Source organism: Solea senegalensis, linkage group LG4 (assembly GCF_019176455.1).
Source record: "Solea senegalensis isolate Sse05_10M linkage group LG4, IFAPA_SoseM_1, whole genome shotgun sequence".
Taxonomy (NCBI): domain Eukaryota; kingdom Metazoa; phylum Chordata; class Actinopteri; order Pleuronectiformes; family Soleidae; genus Solea; species Solea senegalensis.
Window position 1 is genome coordinate 23,966,280 of NC_058024.1, and position 15,025 is coordinate 23,981,304.

Below are 15,025 nucleotides of genomic sequence, written 5' to 3' on the forward strand. Positions count from 1 at the left end.
TGGCCCACACAGGAAGTATTCAGTCATAGTTGCGGCATAGGAACACCCTCCATGTGTGAAATGTAGCAGCCGTTAAGCTGAAGCTGATGGCTTGACATTACCAAGCAGCTCATGTTGTGAGACGACAAAGGAGGCAGATTTGTGTGGTAAGTACATGAAGCATAGCAGCTGTTTTGTTCAATGTAATTTGAAATGATCCTGTATATTTTTTAACTGAGCGGTGCAAATGCTGTTGGATGTTGCATCAATCCATTCTGGCTTTCTGCAAATCAGTTAATGTTATCTGATCATCAAGTACAAGTGATCTTGACCAAATGTTTCATGCTTCAGGACGGAAGAGAAGAAATCATGTCTTCTCAAAGAACAAAGAAAAGATTTGGTTCTCATCGCAGGGTAGCCAACCAAAATGAAACACCCAAGACTGATGAGATCCATGCAACGGGCAACAGTAATGTAGCACAGCACCACATACCAGAAGAAAATATCGAGTCATTGTGTGTACAGTCTAATTCTGACAATATGCCGTCTCCAGAGCTCAGGGCAAATAGAAGGAAACTCGGGTCAAGACGAAAAAATAAAGGACAACATGAAAGGGACTTGGCAGCTGAATTAAGTGACAAATCTAAAGAGGAAGTTGAAAACTCTCCGGTTAATGAAGCCCTTGAAACGCAACTGGCAGTACATTCTGAAAGGCAGGAAGAATTATGTGAAAGCCATGAGCATGAAATGTCTGCGACCAGTGACAACTCTTTGTACTCGGCCGTTATGTCTGCGTATTGTGGCGTTCAAAACTACACAAACTGTCCAGAGGATATTCCTGAAAATCAACAAGTAGAACAAGATGAGGATGAGCTGGATTCAAAACTAATGTCTTCTAGTAATTTTGTGGAACCCATGCGTGAGGGGGCCCAAGATAATGCACCTCTTATTGGCAGCTCTGAAAGAGTGCTTTCATCACAACCTGGTGTATCCTGTGTGACAGAAATAGAAGAAAAGAAATGGAGTGAAGACGCAGACCTGTTACAACAGGAAGGAAATCTAAAAAGCAAGGAGTCCCATGAAGAGATGACCACAGATAAAAGTAATACCACACAACATAACAAACTCGTGTGGAGCACTGACCCCGCAGCAGCAGTTTCATCATCAAAAGACGAGCAAAATGAGCAGTTCTCCCAAACTCAGCACAGTTCTGTCGGCACAGAGGAGCGTGATGTCAACACAACAGTGAACAGAAGAAAACTTGGATCCAGTCGCAAAAATAAAAGGCAACAGCGCGTAGAGGATTCTGTTGCTCGACCGTACCATGAAACTAAAGTTGTTAAAAATCTTCGTGGTTATGGGGATTCAGAAACATCAAACATGTCATCACTAGAGACAGCGGTGCAGCTACAACCAGTGGACATGATGGAAGAAATGGACAAACCTGACAATCACCAAAATGAAACACTCATTGGTGAGGTCAAAGAAATTACACATACTGTTGGCATCTCTGATTTATATAATCCATCATTACCGACTGTCAGTGCGTCTTCTGTAACTGATGCAGGAAGTAAAGAAAGTGATGAAAACCAGGACTTGTTCAGGCACTGGGGAGGTTCAGAGGCTGGCAACTTGGTGGCATCTACAGAGAACTTCAACCCTGGACAAGATACAGAATATGAGCAGAGTGTTGAGCAAACAGCAGATTCTTCACCAAAACACGAGATTTCTACAAATAAGGAAGATGAGCAGTTCTGCATATCTGAAGTCGGAAGAGCTCAGGATGTAGACAATGCTGTCAAGTTAATGCACAATGAGGATGTTAAACCAGCAGCAACACAAGAAATGTATTTTGTTGATTATTCCTCTGAGAGTGTGATACATGATGGAACTGAAGATTCTGAAATTTGTTCCATAAGCCCGACCAACCTAACTGAAGTTGGTGACTCATATCAATCTGAGTTGAGTGTGAAAAGTAACGGTGATTGTGCCACTAAGCAGGGACTTTTGAGTCTTGATGAGGAACAGGATGAGTGTCTTACGCAAGACAACAATGTGGTGGCTTCAGACCAGAAAAATGAAGATTCTGCTGTGTATGATCCTAGGAACACTCAAACCAGTGACATACAAAGAATAGACCCTGCGGTTGAAGGCTGGTTAGAGGATGATATAAAATCTGTTGTTGAACAATCAAGTGATCATGAGGAGGAAGGACTCTCTGAACCAATGGAGAACAAAACCCCACAAACTCTACAATCAGAAACACATTCACCTTTAGAATCACAACCTCATGATAATTCTGGGATAACAGACAAGCAATCAGAAATGTCATTAATGATGGAGACAGCAGTCCAGGAAATGTCAGAGGAAACCATGCTGGAAGGAAATGACAGATTTGACCCTGCTCACACTGAAGGAGTCAGTGATCAAGCAAAAGAAAATGCACAAGAATTAACTAGTACAAGTGAACATTCAGGTCCACCAGTAGACCAACAGACAACTGAACAATCGAACTCAGAGCAGATACCACAGGAACCCTCCAGTGTGTATTCTGTAACAGACACAGAGAGCAAAGAAGGAGACGAGGACAATGACTTGTTAAAGCAGTGGGGAAACTTACAGTCCAACAATTTGGAGAATGAGACACATTTCAAATCAGACGATGTAGAGTCTTCAGTCACACCAGACATAACAACAGAAGAAGGGAACCATGAAGAACCTACAGAACCTGAATGCAGAGTTGAGCAAGCAACAGATCCATCACCAAAAGATGAGACGTCTACAAAGGACGAACAAATTGAGCCGTACAGTGGAGCTCTGGACACAAAGGATGCTGTAACAAAAGTACAAAAAGAGGACGTTAAAGAAACAGCGCTGCATCAAGTTGACTGCTCTTCAGATGAGGCCAGCAAATATTCACAAAGTCTGCAATCAGAAATAGAACCTTCTTTGGATTTACAACCCAATGACAGTTCTCAGAACATCAAAGAAAAAATACATACAGGGTTTAAACCTGCAGGAAACAAAAGAAAACTGGGGTCAAGCCGAAGATATAAAGAAAGACAGCATGTCCCAGATTCTGTCACCGAGAGTGTGATACATGATGGAACAGAAGATTCTGTAATCGGTTTTGTAAACCTGACCGACCAAACCGAAGTGAGTGACTCATACCAGTCTGAGTCAAGTGCGAAAAGTAAAGCTACTTGTGCCAATAAGCAAGAAGTTTCAAATCCTGAAGAAAAACAAGACACGTTTCTTAATGTGGACACTTTAGATCAGATTAATGAGGATTTGAATGCGTATGATCTTCAGAAAACTCAAACCAGTGACATAGAAGGAGTAGACCCGGCAGAGGATGATATCAAGTCTACTGTTGAACAATCAAGTGAATACGAGGAGGAAGGAGTTCTCTCTGAACTGGTGGAGAACAAAACTCTACAAACCCTGCAATCAGAAACACATTCACCTTTAGAATCACAACCTCATGACTATTCTGTGACAACAGACAAGCAAGACAACACTGAAAACAGTGAAGAACTGGGATCTGTTCATGTAAATGAAGGAGAGCAGAATGTCAGTAGCTCTGGTGCTGAATCGGAAATGTCATTAACGATGGAGACAGCAGTCCAGGAAATGTCAGCGGAAACCATGCTGGAAGGAAAGGACAGATTTGACCCTGCTCACACTGAAGGAGTCAGTGATCAAGCAAAAGAAAATGCACAAGCGAGCGCCTCTGAATTAACTAGTTCAAACTCAGAGCCGATACCACAGGAACTTTCCAGTGTGTATTCTGTAACAGACACAGAGAGCAAAGAAGGAGACGAGGACAATGACTTGTTAAAGCATTTGGGAAACTTACAGTCCAACAATTTGGAGAATGAGACACATTTCAAATCAGAGGATGTAGAGTCTTCAATCACACCAGACATAACAACAGAAGAAGGGAACCATGAAGAACCTACAGAACCTGAATGCAGAGTTGAGCAAGCAACAGATCCATCACCAAAAGATGAGACGTCTACAAAGGACGAACAAAGTGAGCCGTACAGTGGAGCTCTGGACACAAAGGATGCTGTAACAAAAGTACAAAAAGAGGACGTTAAAGAAACAGCGCTGCATCAAGTTGACTGCTCTTCAGATGAGGCCAGCAAATATTCACAAAGCTCGCATACAAGAAACAGAAGAAAACTAGGGTCAAGCCGAAGACATAAAGAAAGGCAGCATGTTCCTGTCACTGAAGCATACTCTGAACTTAAAGAGGAAGTTGTAAAAGCTATCCAGGGTGATGAAGTTTCTGAAAAAGAAAAAATGGCATCAGTAACAGAGACGATGAGGCAAGACATATTACAAGAGCAAATTGGCCTAGATTTCAACCCCACTGAGAAAATGAGTGGAAGTAGATCAACTATAAAGGACAAGGAAAATGCAGAACAGATGCCACAGGAAGATACAACTTTACAGCCACAGAATGTGGAGAGCAGTGCAACTGTGTCAAAAGAAAGTGACGACATCAAATCAACAGAACAAGTCAATGAGTTGGAAAAGAAACTCATAACAGAACCTAAAGATTTATCCCCACCTACAGGTCATGATACAATTAAAACAGACCTGAGAGAATCTGCAGACGCCTCCGATTTGAAACACTGTGATGACACAGACGCAGACAATACAGAAGCAGACCTTTCAGTGGGTGCACGAGGGCCTGAACAGGTGGAAGTGAGCGAGATATGTGCAGATAATACTTCAAATAAAAATGTCCCATGTGCCTTAGTGGACACAGGTCATGAGGAGACCTCAAGGCCAAAGCCAGCTGTGAATATGTCTGAGGAAAGTGAAACACCAGCTGCAAGTAACAGCCAACAGGGTGCACCAACAAAGCCTCCTGTACGTGGAAATGTGCAAGGAACAAGAAGAAAGATGGGCTCTACTCGCAAGTCTCAACTTAATAGAAAACAAATGTACGATACAGATGAAACAAAAGAAAACAACGTAGTACAAAGTGGTGAGAGAAACAATGACAGCATGGGGGGAGTGGAGGAGTCGTCATTGATATTAACAAAAGATGTCTCACAAAGGAGAAACACACACAGTAATGTGACTGAAGAACAACAGAAAATGAATGAAAACAATTCAGTGCACGCCGAAACGCCGAAACAACAAAGCTGTACCCTTGACCTGCAGGCTACAGAGTGCAACGTGATACCAGGCACGGATGATTCAACAGTTCTCAGTCCTGAACAGGCTGCTTACCACACTGAGGAAGCTGTTCATCCTGTTAGATCTGTTCACGGAGCTGATGAAAAAGACAATGAAGAAAAAGTAGAAGCGTCTGTTGAAGTAACTCAGGGCCCAGGTTCAATAGTCACAGAGGCACCTGCCGTTGCTTTGGCAGATATGGAAAAAATGAAAAGTGTGGTCAGCAGAGAAGCTGGAGAGCATCTTAAGAATGACCACGTAAGTGTGCAAGAGCCGAACAGCGTGACTGACGGAGCTCAGAACACAAACTTTGAGATGATGAATGCAAATTTCAGTCCTGCAAACAGGAGGAGAAAGATGGGCTCCACCCGCAGGAATCTTGGGTCACGGTCTAGGGAGAAAGACCTATATCAAAAGCAGGAGGAGGATAATGAGGTAACTGCAACAATACGTGCCGGAGATGCTTCGACTGAAAGTGTCATTGCAAAAGAGCCGCAGCTTCATGATGAAAACACACACAGTGACTCGGAGCAAAGGAAAGAAACGGTGGTTGAAACAGTAGAGTGCAGTCACACGTGTGAATCTCATGTGAAACCGCCAGCTCTCGAGAACATCGAAGAAACCCCTGGTCCTCTCAGCCAGCCGGCAGGCATGGAGCCCCGTCTAACTCCAGAACCACGCACCTCTCCTAAACATGACGCCACGTCAGAATCAGCAGCTGGAGGGAGAAGAAGAAAAATGGGATCTCACCGGAAGTCGCATCCGCGTCAAAATGCAAAAGACCAGATTGTAGGAGAGGACAGACTGATGGACACACAGCAAGAGGGAGACATCACACCTCTGACGGACGAGAGGGACAAGCGCAGAGAAGAGTCTTTGGGCCTGGACAGATTATCAGAGGTAAGCAAGAAACCTTGAAAATGCAGATTTTTATGTTTGTCGTTAAAGGAAACATAATATAGATAGTTTCTTTGGAAAGTCTGTATGTGGCCATTCGAAATCTCTACGATTGAACTTTTCAATAGTCAACAAAACCTCCAAATAAGTGCACTTCAAATTCAGTCCAATCCAACTTTATTTATAAAGCACTTTAAAAACAACAACCGTTGATGCTGCACATCAGAGATACATAAGACAAATAAAATATAAAAACATAAGACCCAACAGACCAAATAAACAAGTCATACAATAAAACAATAAAAAAGAAAGTCTCATACTGGGTCGAAAGCCAAAGAGTAAAAATGGGTTTTAAGATGCGTTTTAAAAGTGGACAGTGAGGGGGCGTGTCTAACATGCAGTGGAAGATTGCAGCGACAGAAAAAGCTCTGTCCCCTCCGTTTGGATTTAAGTATCTGTAGGGTCAGCTGATCAGCTGACCTCAGAGACCCGGGCAGGAGTGTTGCTAGGATGAAGCGGCTCAGAGAGGTAAGGCGGGGCAAGACCATTTAAGGGTTTAAAAACAAATAAAAGACTTTTAAAATGAACTCTAAAATGCATGGACAGCCAGTGGAGTGAGGCTAAAATAGGTGTTATGTGTTCTTACGTGCTCCAGTTAAAAAGTCCGAAGTGAGCGCCTGTAATCAATGACAGTGGCGTGTGTTTTTGTTTTGTGCTTCCTATTTTGTTTAGAAACTCTTGCACACAAAGTGTTTGCTGCAAGGACAAACTGACACAATGAACCAAAATGAGGAACTTCACATTGCAAGTTTCACACAGTGAAAAGGAGAACATCACGTATCTATGTTCTTGATCTCTGTGCAAGAGATTGTATTTTGTTTGAAACATTTGAACATGCATGTAAAAGTCCTCTGTCCACCAGCTAAAAGCGCATTATTATGCTTTGCTGAAGCCTAACGACAGAGGAAACTCCTCTGTGTAAATCGCATTTATTTAACAGTACAACAAAAAGTATCTTTTAAAAAAAGTATGCCTGCATTTACATAAAAGCCCCGCTGCGTTCCCTGCCTATGAAAGGTCACACGTTTATCGTTTTTGTCCCTCACTTATCAGGAGTGAAAACTACATTCCCGATCCTGGAAATAAAATTACAGCCTCATAGTAAACTGCAGATCCTAGATGTGGATATGACAATTTCTTCTCTTTTTTTTTTTGCACAATTTCACAAGGATAAGAGACAAATGTTTACTCCATATCAACGTGAGCTGCTTTAAATGTCACCTCGTGGCTGGGATTTCTCCGTTTGCAGGTGGATAAACGTGACGAGAAACCGACGTCCAACATCAGCATCTCAGGAGCAGCAGAGCACTCGCAGATTCTGAGGCAAGTCCAACAAAGACAGAGATAAAATGACTTTAATAATGACAACAACAACAACAATAATAAAAATTATGACGACAACACTGCAGCCTCCAAGCACATGGGTCATTCTCAGTCAATACTAATTAAACATCTTTATACATCAAAGTTTCTCTTCATCAAATGGCAAGGTGAACTACGAATAAGTAGAAGTATCCTCTTGTCCCCAAAGGTCCCCCAATTGGGGAAATCGGACAGAGTTTACGCAACTTATTTTTCGTTAAGGATCACGAAAAAGTGATTTTTGAAAAGAAAAAAATTGAAAACTTGGTATCAAAATTTTCAGAAAAATCTGGTCTACAAAGCTGTAAAAAGCTATTTAAACATACAAACACAGCTCAAATAACACCTAAATGAATAACTACATGTCAAACTTCATAAATAGCGGTGTGTCAAAAAGTTATTGCACATATCGCGGCATTTCTGGAGCTGACGCCATCTTGTCCCACACACACACCCTATAGCTCAAATGAAAGCTAAGACTCTGCCCTTTTCAATGGTGTTACAGAGATACATGCCAGAGAATACAGACAACAGAGAGTCGTTCGCCAAACAACAACTGTAAAATCGCGCTTACCTTTGATGTTTCTCCGTGAAAAATGAATCTTTCACCGCAAACAGAGCACTCCCAGGTTAGACTGACACCTTGTGTTAAAATCAAGCGCTCCCTGGCGTCTCTAGGTGACGTCATCACGTTTTTAGAAGCATTATCCTATCCTAAGGCAGCAACCAGCCGCGTCACATCCGCGTGCTCGGTTGCCTCTCATTGGCGAACGAAGCTGTCAATCAAAAGAGACGACAGCGTCCTTCTATTGGCTTTAAGGAAGCCAGTGAGATGTCGTTCATTCATGTAGGCTGTTCTTTCGCTGAGATACGGGACTGAGAAGAGAGACAAGTAAGCTAGTGTGTTTTTTGAATAAGAAAACATATTAAAGTCTACAGGAACTTTGAAACAATGCCAGAAGTTGTTTTATTGAACATTAACAGATATATTAAAGTGAAGAAAGTAGTTAAATACATGGTTTAAATCCAAATTGCACAGATGTTCCCGAAATGTGACAAATGAGTCCTAATTTTGTTCTGCTTCACATGTTCAAAGTCAAACTTTGCAGAGATTATGTTCACAGGCCGTACTTTGATTTGAGTGAGTTTAGAGCTTATTCTCCATTATTCCACAGAGATATTCATCTTTATTTTGTTTTGTTTTTCAGGCATCTTCATTTACTCTTCACCACTAATACTTACATTGATATTTATATATATATATATATATATATATATATATATATATATATATATATCAACAAATCCCACAATTTATTCCTTTACTATGAAACCAAAAGTATTAAAATAGGCCTTGTGGTTGCAGAGATATACTCATTTTATTATGAATATGAAATGTGTGTTCATAGACCTAAAAATAGGCATAAATAGGCTCAGGTAACAAGAGGATAAGTAACTATATAAATCGACAATGCAAACAAGTCAAGGGTAACACAGGTGCACACAGTAGAAGTAAATTGGGTGCTGTAGATAAATTATTATGAATATTTCCATTTGTATTTAAGTGGTGAGACAAATATAGATGAAAACCTGGTTGTAAATGTACTGTAACTGTACAAGAATGGATGATGATGATGATGATGACGACGCCAACAATTCAGGGTGTTTGTAACACTGAGGCTAACACACTCTCACACCTAACCCTCAAAATGTCTGTCTGGACTTTTTTCTTTTTGCGTCATTTAACCAATAAAGGATCATAAAATGTCCGTGATTAAGGGCTTTTGCCCATAACTTCCAATATCTGCACGTTTAAATACTGTTTTAACAATTTAAAATGAAGAAAACAAACAAACATGCATTTTGCAATAACATACTGTTGGAATTATTTTCTATAGCACAAACCGTCGCGTAACGACAGTGATGTCGTCAGCGGTGCGCGCGGTGTTGGAGGGTTAATTGCATTGTGCATTTGTTCTTAGCACTTCTCATGCATGCCTGAGGTCTACACAGTTCATGGTATTAACGCTATATAAACATGGCTGTGTTATCAGCACGCCAGTGGCGTTCTCTGAGTATAATGCATGAAGCTAATCCGGCCTCAACATTGTATTAACAGTTGATCCGAGTTAAGCCAAAATGAGAGTGACATTGTTGACATTATAATTACATCCTTACATTTTCCCGTCAAATTCAAATATAAGCTTGTAGCTATAATATGTGCAGTCATGTCACTAATCCATGGTTTGCTCAGACATATAGTGTACAACATAACACTTGGTTGTCTGTTCCACAGTGAGAAGGCGCCGAAGAGGGTGACCCCAGTTCCCCGTCCTGACGCTGGAATCCACCTGAATCAAGAGATTCAAAACAACTTTTCTTCGGGTAAACAGAACATCACTAACTCAAGAGTCACAGATGTAGAGAAAGCAGGTTGTATTGATGTGCAAGTGCCAGCAAGTGTTTTTGTTTTCCCTTCTTCAGGTGCTGCTTCCAGCAAATCCAGAGTTTTCAACGTGTTGTTGGTTGGCGACAGCAGTGTCGGAAAAACGTCCTTTTTGAAAAGAGCCCAAAGTGGGAAGTTTTCTTCAGATTTGCCACCCTCTGTTGGTAAGATCCTGATCTTTCTTGACTTATTTTCCCATAAATGTGGGTAAAATATTCAGGTTGAGTTCTAAAACAAATATATACGTGTGTTGTGTAGGCATCGATTCCTGCAGGTGGACTGTGGTGGTGGATGGAAAACCTGTGGCGCTTCAGTTGTGGGACACAGCAGGTCAAGAACGGTAAGTCAACTGGTCGCTCTTACGGTACGTCGTTCAGAAACCTATGCCAGTTAATAGAGTTTCAGTTCATCCTAAATGCTTAAACAGAAATGTTCAGGTTTGGGCTTGACAGTCTGGTATTAAAAATGGCTGCGACTCCGCCTCCTCATGGCTTAACTGACATATTCTTCTTCATGTGAATAAATCAATATGATTAACAGTAATTACATTATTGAATAAAACAGTGCAGACACACGCATAGTATTCAGAGCAGGTGCCAGGTTACCAGGTACTATCAAAACCATGCCAAGACGCGCCGCGCTGGAACCGGGTAGTGGAAAAGAGCCTTAAGTGAATTGAAAACATGTCTGACAATAACAAAACTAGAACCCTGTGTACGGTCAGAGAACGCTCGCCCTCTGTCATCGAAAACAAATCACTGCCTCACTCATCCACAGCAGATCCATGTCACACTATCACATGATTATGATTTCTTTGTTTGATATCCCATAATCTTAACTCAAATCAACGTCAAACCCGTAACACATTCTCCAATTTAACGCCTAATATAGCCCCAACATCCCCCTAAAGCAGGGGTGTCAAACATACGGCCCGGGGGCCAGAGTCGGCCCACCAGAGGGTCCAATCGGCCCACAGGATGAATTTGTTAAAATTTCACACTAATCTAAACGTAATGTCAAATGCTCCAGATACCCGTGACTAAATGTTTGTGCCTTTATAGATCCAGTGTGCTGTGTAAATAGTACATTTAGGCATGATAATGTTGAAATTTCATGTTTTGTAAAATTATCCTTCAGTAAATGTAAAACAAAGGAGAAAAAACAAAGGGGTTCTTCTTGTTCATAGGTTATTATGCTATTATTTTACTATTTTTACTGGTCCGGCCCCCTTGAGATCAAATTGTGCTGTATGTGGCCCCTGAACAAAAATGAGTTTGACACCCCTGCTCTAAAGCGTAAGATGTCTATCTGAGAAGAGACTTTGCCTTCGTCTTTTCAACGTGCAAACAGAGGGAGTGAAGTCATGATAGTGTAATAAAAACACAATTGTGAGAGCGACACATTTTGGCCGTTCAGATGAAAATGATAACGCGCGAGCCAAATGTAAGAAACATTTTAAAAGTTTAGATAACATTTATATCAAAACACCTTGGCTGGCCTCATGTCTGCTGTGAGTGTGCAGAGCTGAGAATGAGGTTTTCAAAAATATGAACTATTTATTCCATCCAAAATAGAGCAACTATAGAGCAACACCTGTGATTGTCAGTATATTAATAGTTACAAATAATGTCTCTTTAAACTATGTGTCTGACATTGAAACAGGTAGGTTGTTCACTGATGGCATATGAGAAGGACGATGCTGATGTTTATTTTTTGTAATGTTTTATTCTTGTTAGGGGGAAAAACAAAAGAGCAAGTGACTCAGAACTTATATATACATTCTTTGATGTTTAAACACGCAAGTGTCATGTGATACAAATAATTGCTCATGCAATCCTCGTTCTGTCTGATCTTCCCCTTTTAAAAATATTACTTACAAAATAATATATATATATGTGTATATATATATATGTATATGTATATATACATATGATTGTGATAGTTTTAGATAGAGTTTAGTTTTATAGTTTTTCACATGTTTGAAAAGGAGTAGGCAGACATATAAACTTATCCAGTATGTAACTATACCCCCATTCCTATTACACACAACTCAATTTATACACTACTTTATCCCATCACCAAATATTTATATTCTATTTATAGTATTTTATACAATGTTCTTAATGTTCTCAGTACAACACAAGAATGTGTCTGGCTTTAAACATCACCGTCCTGGATGAAACTGCTCTTCTTCATCCTTATATTTATTTCAAATGTGTATTTTTGTATATTCTTTTAAACGGATTCGTGTTTTTACTCGGCTTTAATTCATCTGTTAGATCTGCTCCATCGTAATTTAACCCGCCATTTAGTGTCATCCTCCGTCTACTCGTTTTGCCAGATACACAGTTCATCAGATGCTCCTGAACATGTGCCAAAAAGATTTGCATGAAATCATCGTCTCTATGATGACGAGTTGTGACCTGTGAGCCTTGACAGAACCGGTTTGGCACATTTTAAAGCTGTCGTGTATTTTTGAAATCAGCACATGTGTGTGCATGTGGATATCCACATGTATGTAGCATGTGGGGGATGAATTAGATTAGCATGGCTGATACGTAACATGTCACTTCACCTGGAAAGCACAGTCCGTTTTTTTTGCCAGAAGCACATATGAAAGTGTGAAATAAAAGTATGTGATGTTTCAATAATCAGTATTTGCACATACTTGCTCTTTGGGAGAAAAATGAGTCGCAGAGTGCATCTCTTGACTCAACTAACCTGTATATTTGCATAGAAACACACTTTGCACCTCGGGCCACTACACCGTCTTTCTACTTCTGCATTACAAAAAAAGACAAATTGTGACATGGAAATTAAGTGAGTCAGTTGCCTCAACAAAAATGTCATGTCATATGCATGTATTCTTGTCTTCAAAGGTTTCGCAGTATCACAAGACAGGTTTTTCATAGAGCCCAGGCGTTTCTTCTCATGTATGACGTTACGTCTTCCCAGAGTTTCTCCGCTGTCAACTACTGGGCCAACTGTATTCAGGTATGTTCTGTTTATAAATGCAGTCCATTTACGTGTTGGAAAAAGGGAAACAAGGTGCCACAAGGAGACCTGGGTTTGCGACCCGCTCAGAACAAGGGCCATGTTCTCGCTGTGTGTGTGTGGGTTTTCTCTGGGTCCAAAAACATGCATATTTGGGGATTAGGCAAATTGGACACTCTAAATCAGGGGTGTCAAACATACGGCCCGGGGGCCAGAACCGGCCCGCCAGAGGGTCCAATCCGGCCCACAGGATGAATTTGTTAAAATTTCACACTAATCTAAACGTAAGGTCAAATGCTCCAGATACGCGTGACTAAATGTTTGTGCCTTTATAGAGCCAGTGTGCTGTGTAAATAGTACATTTAGGCATGATATTGTTGAAATAGCACTTATATTTCTCAAGAAATGTCATGTTTTGTAAAATTATCCTTCATTAAATGTGAAACAAAGGAGAAAAAACAGAGGAGTTCTTGTTGTTCATAGGTTATTATTCTATTATTTGACTCATTTTACTGGTCCGGCCCCCTTGAGATCAAATTGTGCTGTATGTGGCCCCTGAACAAAAATGAGTTTGACACCCCTGCTCTAAATCGAACTTTAATACTGCATGGCTCTTTTTTTAAATATGGTACACACAACTCTGTGCTGGGGATGTTTGTGACCGAGCTGTCAGGCAACGATCTAATAAACAAATCCATGTTTTTGCAGGAAGGGGCGGCAGAAAATGTGACCATTTTGCTCCTTGGGAATAAGAGCGATTGTGCAGAGCGACAGATTCAACCCGAGGAGGGAGAAACTCTTTCTAAGGTATGCATGACCTCACACTGAGGTGATATGATGATGATGATGACAGATTAAACAGTTTAAACAAACGCTGGCAAACAGTGACACTTTCATTTGCTTCGGTGCGTGTGTGTGTGTGTGTGTGTGGTTGTGTATGTTCACTCCTCCGGGCAGATTCGCCCCGAGCATCTCAGAGCAGAGAATGCTGCTTTTTTCCATTATGATGTTCAAACATACAGTATATACAGTACAGAGACTATAAGAATGTGCAATGTAGAGTGTCTTATATCTTTTTGTTCAGCACAATCCAGGCAATCTGATTAAACAAAAATTCATTTTCAGCAACTATGTAAAGACACCTGAGCTAAAAGTACTCAAAATGTTTAAAATCGGACTGAATTTGTGAAATTTCGAAACATTAAATTATTTGTCACTTTACACAGTCTTTAACACACACACACACGTGTTTTACTTTGATAGGAATACAACTTTGACTTCATGGAGTGCAGCGCTGCCACGGGGGAAAATGTGATTCAGACTCTGGAAACTGTCGCCAGGTAATAAACGTGATTGTCTTTGTTTTGTGATTTAACGGTCACACTTTGACGCCCGCGTTCAGCAGTGTTGTTCCTGTTGTGTCGTTTGCAGGATGCTGAAACAGAACGCTGACACAAGAGAGGAATCCATGGTGTTACACAAAGAGCCCCCACACAAGAAAAGATCAGGATGTTGCTGAGCAGAGAAGTCTGTGGTGAATGTGGTGAAACCCTTGCTCACAGGGGATGAAACCTGATTTAAATCCAATGCAGCATACGTAATAATGTGCTTAATACATATTTATTGTTTCTGCCAAACCTCGACAATTACATTATTGATTTCATGGACGAAATAAGAAAAAGTGTGCAATTCATGTATATAAAAACACTTGTACAGGTGTTTGAAGCAATTTCAACGAGAACTTTTAAACATTTCAAAACATTCTTTCATTATAATTATCTTGTTTGATTATATAGATTATGTTATAGTGTATAGTTTAAGGTATGTTTGTGCAAATAAAGAGCTTTGATTTAACATTTTACTGTGACAAATATGGAACATATCAATGATATATATACAATATACAATATACATATATAATATACAGTGCTTAACATATTTATTAAGACCACCACCTTATGTAATGTTTATGCCACAGTTGCCCTAAATTAACAATTTTAAATAAATTAACAACAAAATTATATTTTGAATGCTAAAATATAAGTATTATTGTTATCCATGAATTTTCTACTAAAAAAATTAAAAAAATAG

General features: G+C 40.3%; 1 protein-coding gene across 2 annotated transcripts; it reads left to right on the forward strand.

Annotated features, from left to right (window-relative positions):
* Positions 1–36: 36 nt before the first annotated feature.
* On the forward strand, positions 37–14,795 carry rab44 (RAB44, member RAS oncogene family). 2 transcript variants are annotated; one of them, XM_044023749.1, is made up of 11 exons: positions 37–146; positions 331–2,142; positions 3,334–6,075; positions 7,382–7,455; positions 9,791–9,879; positions 9,979–10,104; positions 10,199–10,280; positions 12,820–12,934; positions 13,643–13,741; positions 14,198–14,274; positions 14,366–14,795. In XM_044023749.1, the coding sequence occupies exons 2-11, from the start codon at positions 349–351 to the stop codon at positions 14,451–14,453; spliced, it is 5,286 nt and encodes a 1,761-aa protein (XP_043879684.1). In that variant the 5' UTR covers positions 37–146; positions 331–348; the 3' UTR covers positions 14,454–14,795. The 2 variants fall into 2 exon arrangements, with proteins under 2 accessions (XP_043879684.1, XP_043879683.1); XM_044023748.1 differs by having other exon boundaries at positions 39–146; positions 331–6,075.
* Positions 14,796–15,025: the final 230 nt, after the last annotated feature.